At 50.8% G+C, this 12480-nt stretch overlaps 1 protein-coding gene across 1 annotated transcript in view; it reads left to right on the forward strand.

The window, feature by feature from the left end:
* The window catches only part of FAM102A (family with sequence similarity 102 member A), a 40191-nt gene that overhangs the window by 18557 nt on the left and 9154 nt on the right, over nucleotides 1-12480 (forward strand). The window contains exons 2-4 of the mRNA XM_017549041.2: nucleotides 9491-9611; nucleotides 9822-9851; nucleotides 12345-12461. Of these exons, the coding sequence (XP_017404530.1) occupies nucleotides 9491-9611; nucleotides 9822-9851; nucleotides 12345-12461 (268 nt within the window). The remainder of the gene's footprint in view (nucleotides 1-9490; nucleotides 9612-9821; nucleotides 9852-12344; nucleotides 12462-12480) is intronic.

Consider the following 12480-nt stretch of genomic DNA (forward strand, 5'->3'; position numbering starts at 1 on the left):
AAAAAAAAAAAAAAAAAGAAATAAAACAGATACTTCCTGCTCAAAAAGAAGAACAAAGGGGGCACCATGCTCTCCGTCCTCATCCTTTCTGTCCTTTTTTACTACCCCAGTCTCCAGACCCTTCAGTGGCCAGAGGTGGCCTTTATTTGCAATTTGATGTGGACACCTCCCATTTTCTCTGTGCTTGTGGGCATTTACATATGTCACTTTAAACAAGGCCAGGCGCGGTGGCTCACACCTGTAATTCCAGCACTTTGGGAGGCCGAGGCCAGCGGATCACGAGGTCAGGAGTTCGAGACCAGCCTGGCCAGTATAGTGAAACCCTGTCTCTACTAAAAATACAAAAATTAGCCGGGTGTGGTGGCGCATGCCTATAATCCCAGCTACTCAGGAGGCTGAGGCAGGAGAATCACTTGAACCCGGGAGGCAGAGGTTGCAGTGAAGCCATTGCGCTCCAGCCTGGGCAACAGTGCAAGAATCTGTCTCCAAAAAAATTAATTAATTAAATTAAAATGGGGTCACATAGATAGATCCCCTTCTGCATGTTACCTTCCTGCGGGTCTGATGGGCCGTCTCTCCCTGCCGGGGAGCACAGCTTGCCTATCCTCCCCTCCTTCCCTTCTGACGTTGCCCACTGGGTGCCATCAGAGCAGTCCTCAGTTCTTCCCATTTTTGCCCAATTGCTGCTGCTGTGACCAGTGGACACCATGGGGACTGCCCTGCCATACAGTCCCTCTGTAGGCTTGGGGTCAAGGCTGCCTCTCCAGTCTCCCTGTCCCACTCCTGCCCCCCCATCTCGGCCCAGCCATACTGGCCCCTGGGTCCTCCTTACACACGGCAGGCACATTCCCACCTCAGGGGCTTCGCACTTGCCGTTCCTCGTGCCCAGATTGCTCTTCCCCAGGTATCTGTGGCCACTCGCTTCAGTCTTAGCTTAGATGTCACCTTCCCATGAAGACCTTCTCTGGCCCTCATTCCCTGGTGCCTCCATTGCCGGGGCACCGTCCGCCTCCTTCTCGGTTCCTTTTCTCCGATGCACTTCAGGCTAGCCAACACACATTTGCCTGGTTTTGTCTGTCTCCTACCCACTGCCAGAGTAGAAGCCCCTTGAAGGCAGGGATTTCTGTCTTCTCTGTTTATTGCTTGTGTCCCCAGAGCCTTCAGCAGTGCCTAGCACCTGGTGGGGGCTTAATAAAAGGTTTCTGAGTAAATCAAGGCTCTGAGATGTCCTCAATCCTGACCTGGCCAGCTCCCAACCTGGGGCTCATGGCTGCCTGCCTGGCATCCTCATTCCCGCCTCTCGTCATGAGCACCCCTCACCCAACCCCTGATCTGAGCCTGCGTTCATCTCCCCCCATGATCCCTGCCCCCTGCATGGGACATCGTGCCACCTGCCTGGGGGTGCCCAGCTGCTTCCCACTAGAGGTGCTCCAGGGCTGAGAGGAAGGTAGTGTGGGCCCTGAGGCAGCTGTAGAGCTGTGTCCCAGATGTGACAAAGGCTGTGGACACAGATGGGGCTGGGGTCGAGACCAGTTCTGCTGTGACTTCGGGTGAGTTACGCAGCATTTCTGAGCCTCACTTTCTTCATCTGTAAAGTAGGCTGTGGTAGCAGTCACCTTTCAGGGTTGAAGAGTTCCTGGCTGCACACAGTAGGCCCTCAGGAGGTGGCCACTTCAGCTGTGTTTTTTTTCACCCTTGCTATGACCTCTGGCCATGGGCCAGGGCAAGGCTGCTCGCCTCTTCCCATGGGACTGGTGGCTGCTAATAGGTGATTGTTCAGAGCTCTGTAGAAACCAGAGGGAGGCCCAGTGCTGATCCTGTGAGCCCTTCCTGTGGAGAGAGGAAACCTGCCTGTTACCTGAGCCTAGGAGGGCTCCACGTGACTTTCTCTGGCTTGGCCCTGGAACCGCAATGAGCCTTAGGCTTCCTGGCTGGCGTTCCCATGGCACTCTCAGAAGGGATGGGAGAAAGCCCACAATTCACTGCCAGCTTTTGTTCCCAGACACTAATCCCAGTTCCATTGGGTGTTTCAACACGCCCAGGGCACCGAGCTGCCTCCCCAGGCCTCCAGCAGCTGCTTCCAATTCTAGGTGAAGTATGAGGACCATGGCTTCTCCCCAGCCTTCTCCCTTTCAAGCTTGGGCCTCCTCTGGCTGCCTGGGAAGTGTCTCTGCTCTCTTTGCCCTTCCGTTCCCCTCTGTGGCTCTTTTCAGCCTCTGCCTAAGCCACAGTCCACGGTGGCAAGACAGCTGTTGTCAGAATCAAATGCAGAGTCGTCTCACACCCTTGAGGACTGGCGGGACCTGCCCCTGCTCCATCACCCATCTCATCCCCTCCGACCTCCCCGCAGCTTCTCTTCAGCTGGCCTCTGCACTGGTTTTCCACATGCCAAGTGTGTTTCTGCCTCGGCCTCTGCACTTGTTGCTCCCTCACCTGGAGGGCCCTTCCCCCATCTTTGCTTGGTTGCAGTCCCCACTTCCCTCTAAGCCTTGCTCAGATGTCACTGCCCTAAGGGCCATCCCTAACCCCACACCTGAATTAGCCCCAGCTCATCTCTACATTCCCCACTCATCTTCCCTTCCCTTCCCTGTGGTGTTCTCCATTTTTCTTTTCTTTTTTTTTTTTTTTGAGACAGAGTCTCACTCTGTCGCCAGGTGCCAGCCTGGAATGCAGTGGCACAATCTTGGCTCACTGCAACCTCCACCTCCCCAGTTCAAGCAATTCTCCTGCCTCAGCCTCCCGAGTAGGTGGGACTACAGGTGCACGCCACCACGCCCAGCTAGTTTTTGTATTTTTAGTAGAGACGGGGTTTCACCATGTTGGCCAGGATGGTCTCGATCTCTTGACCTCGTGATCTGCCTACCTCAGCCTCCCAAAGTGCTGGGATTACAGGCTTAAGCCACTGAACCCAGCCCTTCTCCATTTTTCTATTTATCTGACCTACCTCAAGAGTTTTTTTTGTTTTGTTTGTTTTGTTTTTTTGAGATATAATTAAAAATAACATCTCAATTTATATACTTGAGATATATCTCAATTTGAGTTATTTTTTATTGAGATATTCACATACCATACAACATACCGATTTGAAGTGAACAATTAAGCGGTTTTTAGTATATTTGTGGTTGCACAACCATCACCACAACCAAATTTAGAACACTTCCATCACCCAGAAGGAAATCCCCATACCCATTAGCAGTTACTCCTTTTTCCTCCAAGTCCCTATGTTCATCTGTTCTCATACTACTGTGAAGAAATACCCAAGACTGGGTAATTTCCAAAGGAAAGAGGTTTAGTTGACTCACAGTTCCACATGGCTGCGGAGGCCTCAGGAAACTTACAATCATGGTGGAAGGCGAAGGGGGAGCAAGGACCTTCTTCACATGGCGGCAGGAGACAGAAGCAGCAGCAAAGGGGGGAAGAGTCCCTTATAAAACCATCAGATCTCATGAGAACTCACTATCATGGGGGAAACCACCCCCATGATCCAGTCACCTCCCACCAGGTCCCTCCCTTGACACGTGGGGATTACAATTTGAGATGAGATTTGGGAGAGGACACAGCCAGACCGTATCATCCCCCATCCCCTGGCAACCACCAGTCTAGTTCCTGCCACTATGGATTTGCCTTTTCTGGACATTTCATATAAATGAAATCATAAACTCTATAGTTTTTTTCTGCCTGGCTGCTTTGATTTAGCCTCATGTTTTCAAGGTTAATCCCCGGTTAGCATGTATAAGTGTATCATTTCTCTTTGTTGCTGAATGATGCGCCATTGTATGCATAAAACACATTTTATTTGTCCATTTACCAGTTGATGGACATTTGGGTTGCTTTCATTTTTTGGTTATGAATAATTCTGTGATGTACATTTGTGTACAAGTTTTTGTGTGGACACATTTCATTTCTCCAGGGTATATACCTAGGAGTGGAATTGCTGAGTCATATCATAACTCTGTGTTTCACCTTTTTAGGAATTGCCATACTATTTTCCAAAGGGGCTGCATCATTTTACATTCCTACCGCCAGTGTATGAGGGTCCCAGGGGTTCCAGTTTCTCTACGTCTTCACCTTTGATTCTAGCCATCCTAGTGGGTGTAAAGTAGTATCTCATTTTAGTTTTGATTATTATTTCCCTGATAGCTAATCATGGAGCATCTTCTTGTATGCTTGTTGATCACTTATGTATTTTCTTTGGATAAATGTCTATTTGGATATTTCGCCCATTTTTAATTGGATTATTTGTCTTTTTATTGAGTTGTAGATGCTTGTTTTATATTATAAATACAAGTCCCTCATCACATATATGATTTCCAAGTATTTTTTCTTATTTTGTGGTTTGCATTTTCACTTTTTTGATGATGTCCTTTGGAGTACAAAAGGTTTTTTTCTTTTTTTTTCTTTTTTTAGACGGAGTCTTGCTCTGTCACCAGGCTGGAGTACAGTGGCATGATCTTGGCTCACTGCAACCTCCGCCTCCCAGGTTCAAGCAGTTCATTCCCTTGCCTCAGCCTCCCGAGTAGCTAGGACTGCAGGTGCGCACCACCATGCCTGGCTAACTTTTTGTATTTTAGTAGAGACAGGGTTTACCAATGTTGGCCAGGATGGTCTCGATCTCCTGACCTCGTGATCCACCTGCCTTGGCCTCCCAAAGTGCTGGGATTTGCAGGTGTGAGCCACTGCGCCTGGCTTGGGTTTTTTTCTTTTTCTTTTTCTTTTCCTTTTTTTTTTTTTTTTTTTTTTAAGATAGGGTCTCTCCCTCTGTCAGCCAGGCTGGGGTGCAATGGTGCAATCACAGCTTGCTGCAACCTGGAACTCCTAGGTTCAAGCCATCCTCTTGCCTTAACTTCCCAAGTTGCTGGGACACAGGCATGCACCACTATGCCTGGCTAATTTGAAAATTTTCTGTAGAGATGGGGTCTTGTTGTGTTGCCCAGGCTGGTCTCAAACCCTTGGCCTCAAGTGATCCTCTCACCTTGGCCTCCAAAAGTGCTGGGATTACAAGTGTGAGCCACTGTGCCCAGTTAAAAGTGTTAAATTTTGATGACATTCAGTATATTTATATTTTTCTTATATCACATGTGCTTTTGGTATTGTATCTAGGAAATAGTTGCCTAATCAAAGGCATGAAGATTTACTTATATGCTTTTTTTCCCACATTTTATAGTTTAGCTCTTATACTTAGCTCTTTGATCCTTTTTCAGATCATTTTTATGTATAGCATGAGTTAGCCCCCCCCCAAACACACACCCTTCATTCTCTTGCATGTTGATATCCTGTATCCCAGCAGCATTTGTTGAGAAGACTATTCTTTTTCCCACTGAATTATCTTGGCACTATTATTAAAAATCAATTGACTGTAAAAGTGAGGTTTCCTTTTTTTTTTTTTTTTTGAGACAGTTTCCCTTTGTCGCCCAGGCTGGAGTGCAGTGGCGCCATCTTGTGCCTCAGCCTCCCAAGTAGCTGGGATTACAGGTACACACCACCGTGCCTAGCTATATTTTTTACTTGTAATAGAGATGGGGTTTTACCATGTTGGCCAAGCTGGTCTCTCTTGAAGGTTTATTTCTAAACCTTTGTATACAGAATAATCTCAGTCGTATTCCATTTGTGTCTGTCCTCATCCCAGGACCACCCTTTCTTGATTATTGTAACTTCGTAGATCTTTTGAAATAGAGAAATATGAATCCTTTGATTATGTTTTACTTTTAAAGATTGTGTTGACTATTCTGGTCCCTTGGATTTCCATGTAAAGTTTAGGATCAGCTTGTCAAAGTTCTGTCAAGAAGCTGGCTTGAGGCTTTGATCGGGATCGTGATGAATTTTAGAACTATTTGGGAGTATCATCATCTTAACAACATTGTCTTCCAATCTGTGACCATGAGATGTCTTTCTGTTTATTTAGATCTTTAACTTCTTTCAGCAGTGTTTTTTAGTTTTCCATAGTGTGTATTTTGTACTTTATTACATTTATTCTTATGTATTTTTTTTCTTTTTGATGCTATTGTACATGGAACTGCTTTTTTCGTTTCATTGTAAATGTTTGCCAACATGTATAAAGAATTGATTTTTGTATATCGATCTTGCATCCTGCAACTTTTCTGAACTCATGCATTTTTAAATTTTTATATATTTATTTTTATTCTTTTGTTTGTTCGTTTTAAGACAGGGTCTCACTCTGTTGCCCAGGCTGGAGTACAGTGGTTTGATCTCAGCTCACTGCAACTTCTGCCTCCTGGGTTCAAGAGATTCTCCCACCTCAGCCTCCCGAGTAGCTTGGACTACAGCTACCTGACCTCAAGTGATTTGTGCCCACGTCGGCCTCCCAAGGTGCTAGGATTACAGGCATGAGCCACCACACCTGTAATCATGTATTAAGCTAGGCATGATGGCTCATGCCTGTAATCCAGCACCTTGGGAGGCCATGACAGATGGATCACTTGACGCCAGGAGTTCGCGACCAGCCTGGCCGAAAGTTTCAACATGGCAGAAACTCATCTCTACTAAAAACACAAAAATTAGCTGAGTGTGGTAGTGCATGCCTGTAATCCTTGCTACTGAGGAGACTGAGGCATGAGAATCACTTGAACTCAGCAGGTGGAGGTTGCAGTGAGCCAAGATGTGCCACTGCACTCCAGCCTGGGTGACAGAGTGAGACTCTGTCTCAGAAAAAAAATAATAATAATAATAATAATGGCCAGGCGTGGTGGCTCATGCCTCTAATCCCAGCACTTTGGGAGGCCAAGGCAGGTGGATCACCTTAGGTCAGAAGTTCGAGACCAGCCTGACCAACATGGTGAAACCCCATCTCTACTAAAAATACCAAACTTCATCGGGGATGGTGGTGGGCTCTTGTAATCCCAGCTACTCGGGAGGCTGAGGAAGGAGAATCACTTGAACCAGGGCGGCGGAGGTTGCAGTGAGCCAAGATTGTGCCATTGCACTACAGCCTGGGCAACAAGAGTGAAACTCCATCTCAAAAAATAAATAAAATAGATTTTAGTGGATTCCTTAAGGATTTTCGGTGTATAAGATCAAGTCACCTGTTAATATAGTTTTAGTTCCTCCTTTCCACAACAATGTATTTTTCTTGTTTATTTGGTCATCGTCTTTCTCCTCCCACCAGAATGTAAGCTGGTCACAGCTGTGGTCCCAGTCCCTAGAACAGGGCCTGGCACACACTGGTGCTCAGTCATTTGAACGGATGAATGAATAAGTGGAGCCAGCATGACTGGGCTCAGGCGATGCCCCCAGCCGAGGGCCCCCATTCCTGTGGCACCTGCTTACGGAGATTAGATCTGTCCCTTCCTCCCCTGTCTTCATCCCTGACCTTTTCTGCTTGTCCCCAGTCTTGGTTGCAGAGGATTGTTGGAGTTCACCCTCCTAACAAGCTCTGTGCATTCTGGTGACTGAGTTCCCTTGGTCCCTGGTGTCATCACAGAGCCTTCACCAGGCCAGGCACTTTGCAGGATTCATTTTACTAAGCGCACCCACAACAGCGGCCATGACAGGGGTGATGTGCCCCAGCGAGTGTGCGGCTGTGGCCCAGGTCTGGCTGCCATGTTGCCCCTTGTCACAGCCTTGGCAGGAGCACAGAGTAAGCCTTGGTCACATCCTTAAAGCCTTGTGGAGCCTGGGGGGGGCTCCTCTAGAAAGTGAGGCTTAGGGGCTTTCATCGGGCTAAGGAAACATTCATTCATGCTGTTTCCTCTTCCTGGAACTGTTTCCTCCACCTGGCTGCTCCCCAAGCTCATTCTGTCCTGAGCTTGAATGTCACCTTTCCTGACTCACCCCTTCCCCGCCCTCTCCTGGTGACACTGAGTCATCACTGAGTGAATGCAGTCTGCAGTGGCTCATACCAGTACCTGCTTGGCACTCAGAGACCTGGGTGGTGCCTCAGGGGCAGAGCAGGGTAGTGCAGGCCCCACAATGCCACAGGTTCTCCTTGCCACACTTTCCTGTGCTCCATGGCCCCTGAGCCGATGTGGTGACTGAGAGCCCTGACTCTGAAGTCAGACAGTCCTGGGTTTAAATCCTGCCCTGCCAGTCCCTCGGGATGTGAGCTCGCGTGGCGGGTAGAATGGCTTTCTCTTGGAACTTCAGTGCCCTCAGCTGTAGAATGGGTGGCGTAGAGCCCACCTTACAAGGCTGCCGTGCAAAGCAAACCTGCCAATGCTCAGGAGAGGCTTGGCTGCGGCCCTCTCAGACCATCTGCCCTGAGGCCTCGATCTGGCAGTTAACCCAGTCTCCTCAGCTCACTTCCTTACTGTCCCCTAGGTGGTTAGGTGGGATGAGCTGGAGATAACATCTCTCACACTGTCCCCTCCCTTCCTGGCCACCCCTTCCTGAGCATGGGCTCTGCCAGGCGGGCTGTGTGGGGATGGGGAGCTGCTCGGGGATGCAGAGCTCGGCTCTACCACGTGCTACTGCCACCCCCAGATCCTGCTAAGGCCCCCGTAGCAGTTGGGAGGGGCTTGGATGAGCCCTGCCACCGGCTCCCACTCACTCCCAGAGCACAAAACACCTCTCCAGTAAAGGGGTGCTCAATTTTTCAGCACGGTCATGCTCTCCAACTCAGGAGGCACCAGAAGGCTGGAAGACCAGAGCTTTCTGCTTAGTGTTGGTGAAGCTGAGGCCCCAAGTCGCTGTCTCCGCACCTGGAGTCCAGCTGCTTGGGTTAATCCCCATTCTGCTCTTACCTGTGGTGGGCCTCAGGCAAGGGTCTTAGCCTTGGGGCTCCCAGTTTCTTCAGGTGGAGTTCGGGCTGATGATGCGGCTGCTGCAGACAGAGGTTGGAAGGGTTTGACATGAGCACCTTTCTCTGGCACTTGGAGCAAGCTCCAGGGCTTGCTGGCTCCCATGAAGTTCCTTGAACAGTGCCTGGCGCATGGGAAGTGCTGTGTGGGCATCGGCTGTTGTTATTATTGCCATCGTTATTAGTGGTGAAGAAGGGGGCTCTGGAGTCCGGAGGAACCAGGCTTCAGGCCTAGCTCTACTAGCTACTGGCTGGGAGGTGCAGGGCAGCTTGCCTAGCCTCTTCATCTGTGAAATGGGCTGAGTAGTCCAGCCTAAGACTGTTGTGAGGATCACGAGGCAGTTGGCAGAGCCTGGCTTTGGAGGAGGTAATGGCAGTGGAGGGAACTGCCCAAGGTCTCAGAGCAAGGTGGCGGGGGCAGCGCTGGGTACAGAGGGAGGCTCTGCAGGTTGCCAGGCTTCCTGGGGAGGGACAACTGCCCCAGCTCCCCTCACCCCTGCCTTGTGTTTATCTCATTTTTATTATGTTTTTGCTGGTGTTTATTATTTTTTTAACAACAGTTACACAAGTACATTCTTGTGAAAACATAGCTACAGTACTTTGTGACACAGAGTGAAAGTGAAGCTCCCCACCGCCTCACTCCCAATGGGCAGGGCTCTTTCCCTGTCCCTGATACCATATGGGGTCCCCTGGCGCGGATGTGCATGCCTGTGCTCACCTGTCACCTCTGGCCTGCAGGGAGGAGGTGCAGGAGAACTGCGTGCGGTGGCGAAAGAGGTTCACGTTTGTGTGTAAGATGAGTGCTAACCCGGCCACCGGCCTGCTGGACCCCTGCGTCTTCCGCGTGTCTGTGCGCAAGGTGAGGCTGGAGGCGCCGGTGGGGCTGCTAGGCTGGGCTGTTGGGCTGGGCTGTAGGCCTCTCCCCTAATGAGTCCACACTCCCAGGGGAAAATGTTGAGAGTTGCTCTGCTCCTTGCCCTCCTCCCCTCAGATCTGGGGGGGTTGAGGGAGATGCATGAGGTCCTGGGATTCCCCAGTCAACTTGCTGCTTGTCTCCCTCCCTGTGCAGGAGCTGAAAGGCGGGAAGGCTTATTCCAAGGTAAGAGGGGCTGTGTGAAGGGGCGGTGGGATGGAATGGGGTGGCACGGGACAGGCAGGAGGGAAGCCTCCAGCCCCCTCTCTGCCACAAATAAGAGACACTTAGCACTACCTGAGATGTGTTCTTTTTTAGAAATATCTTTACTGATGGCCTTTGCACTCAATATAAAGGCAGCATATGCTTGTTGCAATACAAATGGTAAAGAAGTTCACAGAGCAAAAGGGCCAGTTTCTGTCCCTTCTCCTCTCTCCAGGCCTCTTGCATAATCTCGGCTCATTGCAACCTCCACCTGCCGGGTTCAAGTAAGTCTCCTGCCTCAGCCGCCCAAGTATGGCTGGGCATGGTGGCTCAGGCCTGTAATCCTGCCACTTTGGGAGGCTGAGGCAGGCGAATTGCCTGAGCTCAGGAGTTTGAGATCAGCCTTGGCAATATGACAAAACCCCATCTCTACTACAGATACAAAAATAATTGACCAGGGGTGGTGGTGCCCTCCTGTAATCCCAGCTACTAGGGAGGCTGGGGCACAAGAATCACTTGCCACCTGGGGTTTGGTGGAGGTTGCAATGAGCCAAGATCACGCCACTGCACTCCAGCCTGGGTGACAGAGTGAGATTCTGTCTCCTAAATATATAAATAAATAAATACACAAGTACACAGATTTGTGGCTTTTGGTTTTTTACTTAATACATCCTGGGCATCTTTTTGTGTTATCACAGATTTCCATGTGCTTTCCAATGGCAGCAGTGTCCCATGGCATGGTTGGTGACATGGTTCAGCCAGCCTTGCTGCTGGAAGTGTGTGTTGTTACCAGGGTTTCACTGTACCCACAGACAGTTCAGCCCTACATAGTATTAATGAAAGCTTTTCTACTGGGCAAAGAGGGAGAAGACAGCTCTTCTGGCTTTGAATAAGCCCGCTCTGGCTTCCATCTCTCTTCTCCATGGTGGACTTTGCCCTCCCCTCCTCAGCTCCTGGGATTAGCCCAGCGGCAGGAGGGTGGGCTCCATCAGCCAGGAGGGGAAATGCCTTCGCCTCACCTCTCACCCGAGGGAGGTGCTATACAGGGTGCGGCCCTTCCCACTGACTGGAGCTCAGGAACTCAGCCAGCTGGGCCATGCACTCTGCCCTGGCCTGGGGCGCTGACATCCCTCTCCAGAAGCGGAGGGCAGGGTGGCTAGAACCAGGCTGTGGAGGGTGCTGTCAGAATGGAAATTTCTGATTCACAGGGGTGAGGACAGCTGCCCAACCAGGGAAGAAATCACCAGCAAACAGCTGGGAGCATCTCGCCTCCACTGGGACAGTTACCAGGCACCCAGCGTGTGTCAGGCACTGCCAGGCCCCTCCCTTCTGTTGTGTAACTGAACTCCTACTTCAGGCTTTACTCCCATTATACAGAGGAGGAAACTGAGGCCCTGAGAAGTGGCTGGACATGGTGCTGATCAGGTCTAGTTTCAGTCCTGTTTCTGTTGGGTTAGCTGTTTGGCCCTGAGCAAGCTTCTTTCCCTCCCTGAACTTAGTTTTCTCATCTGTAAAATGGGGGTCAGTCTGAGTCCATGGCAGGGCTAGGATCTGAATCCAGTTCCCTGATTCTGGAGTGTGTGCCCTGAACACTGCAGTAGAGACTTGCAGGCAGCAGGTACTTGACACCTATCCCTGATTGGTTCTGTTGGGTTCAAACACTGGTTCAAACATTTCGTTTATCTATCTCTTTGGAGCCAGTTGTATCTGGAGCAGAGCTGGGCAGGAGGTGGTGAGCAGAGGCTCTGGGGCCTTCTGAACCCTTTGCAGAGGGAACCAGAGATGTCCTCCAAATCCCCAAGCCCGGCACCACCTTGTCTCAACCTCAGTTTCCCCTCCAGGCCTAGCAGACTTGGCCTCCATCCACAGGGCCTTCTTAGTGCATGCCCTCTTTGCTCCTTCTCCCACTTCCCTCCCCATCCCTTGCTCCTCTGCCCAGAGTTCCCGAGGGCCTATTCAGACCCTGAGCTCTGCCCAGCAGCCCCTCACTCTGGCCTCTACCAGGGTGCCTTCCCTGGGGTTCCTGCTCATTCTGTAGTGCCCCTGCCCTCCCAACCCCTGTGGGGGTGTCCCATCACTCCCCCCAGCACCCACTTCCTACAGACCTTCCCTCCTCCCCTGCCTGCTGGCCTGGCAGCTCCCGGCTTTGTTTCCCAGGGAACAATGCATCTGTGTCACAGACAACAGTGTCCTTTCATGTCAGGCGCACTGGTCCCGGTGCATGCCGGGATGTGGCACAAAGGGTGCATTGTGCAGCTCAGGGATGTGAGCTCCTGGCTTTGCCGTGTTGGTGCCGCAGACCCAGGGCCTCTGTCCTTGGGTCCCCGTTATGCAGCAGTCAGTTGGGGCTGTAGGGCAGGCCCAGGGGCTTTGTCTGTCTCCCTCCCCACCTTTGCCAAGTTACCCCTTCTGGGCTTCTGCCAGCCAGGAGCCCACACTCCCTTCAGCCTCCCACACGTTCCTCTTACCTCCTAGCTGGGCTTCGCTGATTTAAACCTGGCCGAGTTTGCGGGGTCGGGCTCCACGGGGCGCTGCTGTCTGCTCGAGGGATATGACACGAAGAACACCCGTCAGGACAACTCCATCCTCAAGGTACCAGGGATCCTGCCGC

This window comes from Cebus imitator, unplaced genomic scaffold, assembly GCF_001604975.1.
Source record: "Cebus imitator isolate Cc_AM_T3 unplaced genomic scaffold, Cebus_imitator-1.0 Scaffold216, whole genome shotgun sequence".
Classification (NCBI taxonomy): domain Eukaryota; kingdom Metazoa; phylum Chordata; class Mammalia; order Primates; family Cebidae; genus Cebus; species Cebus imitator.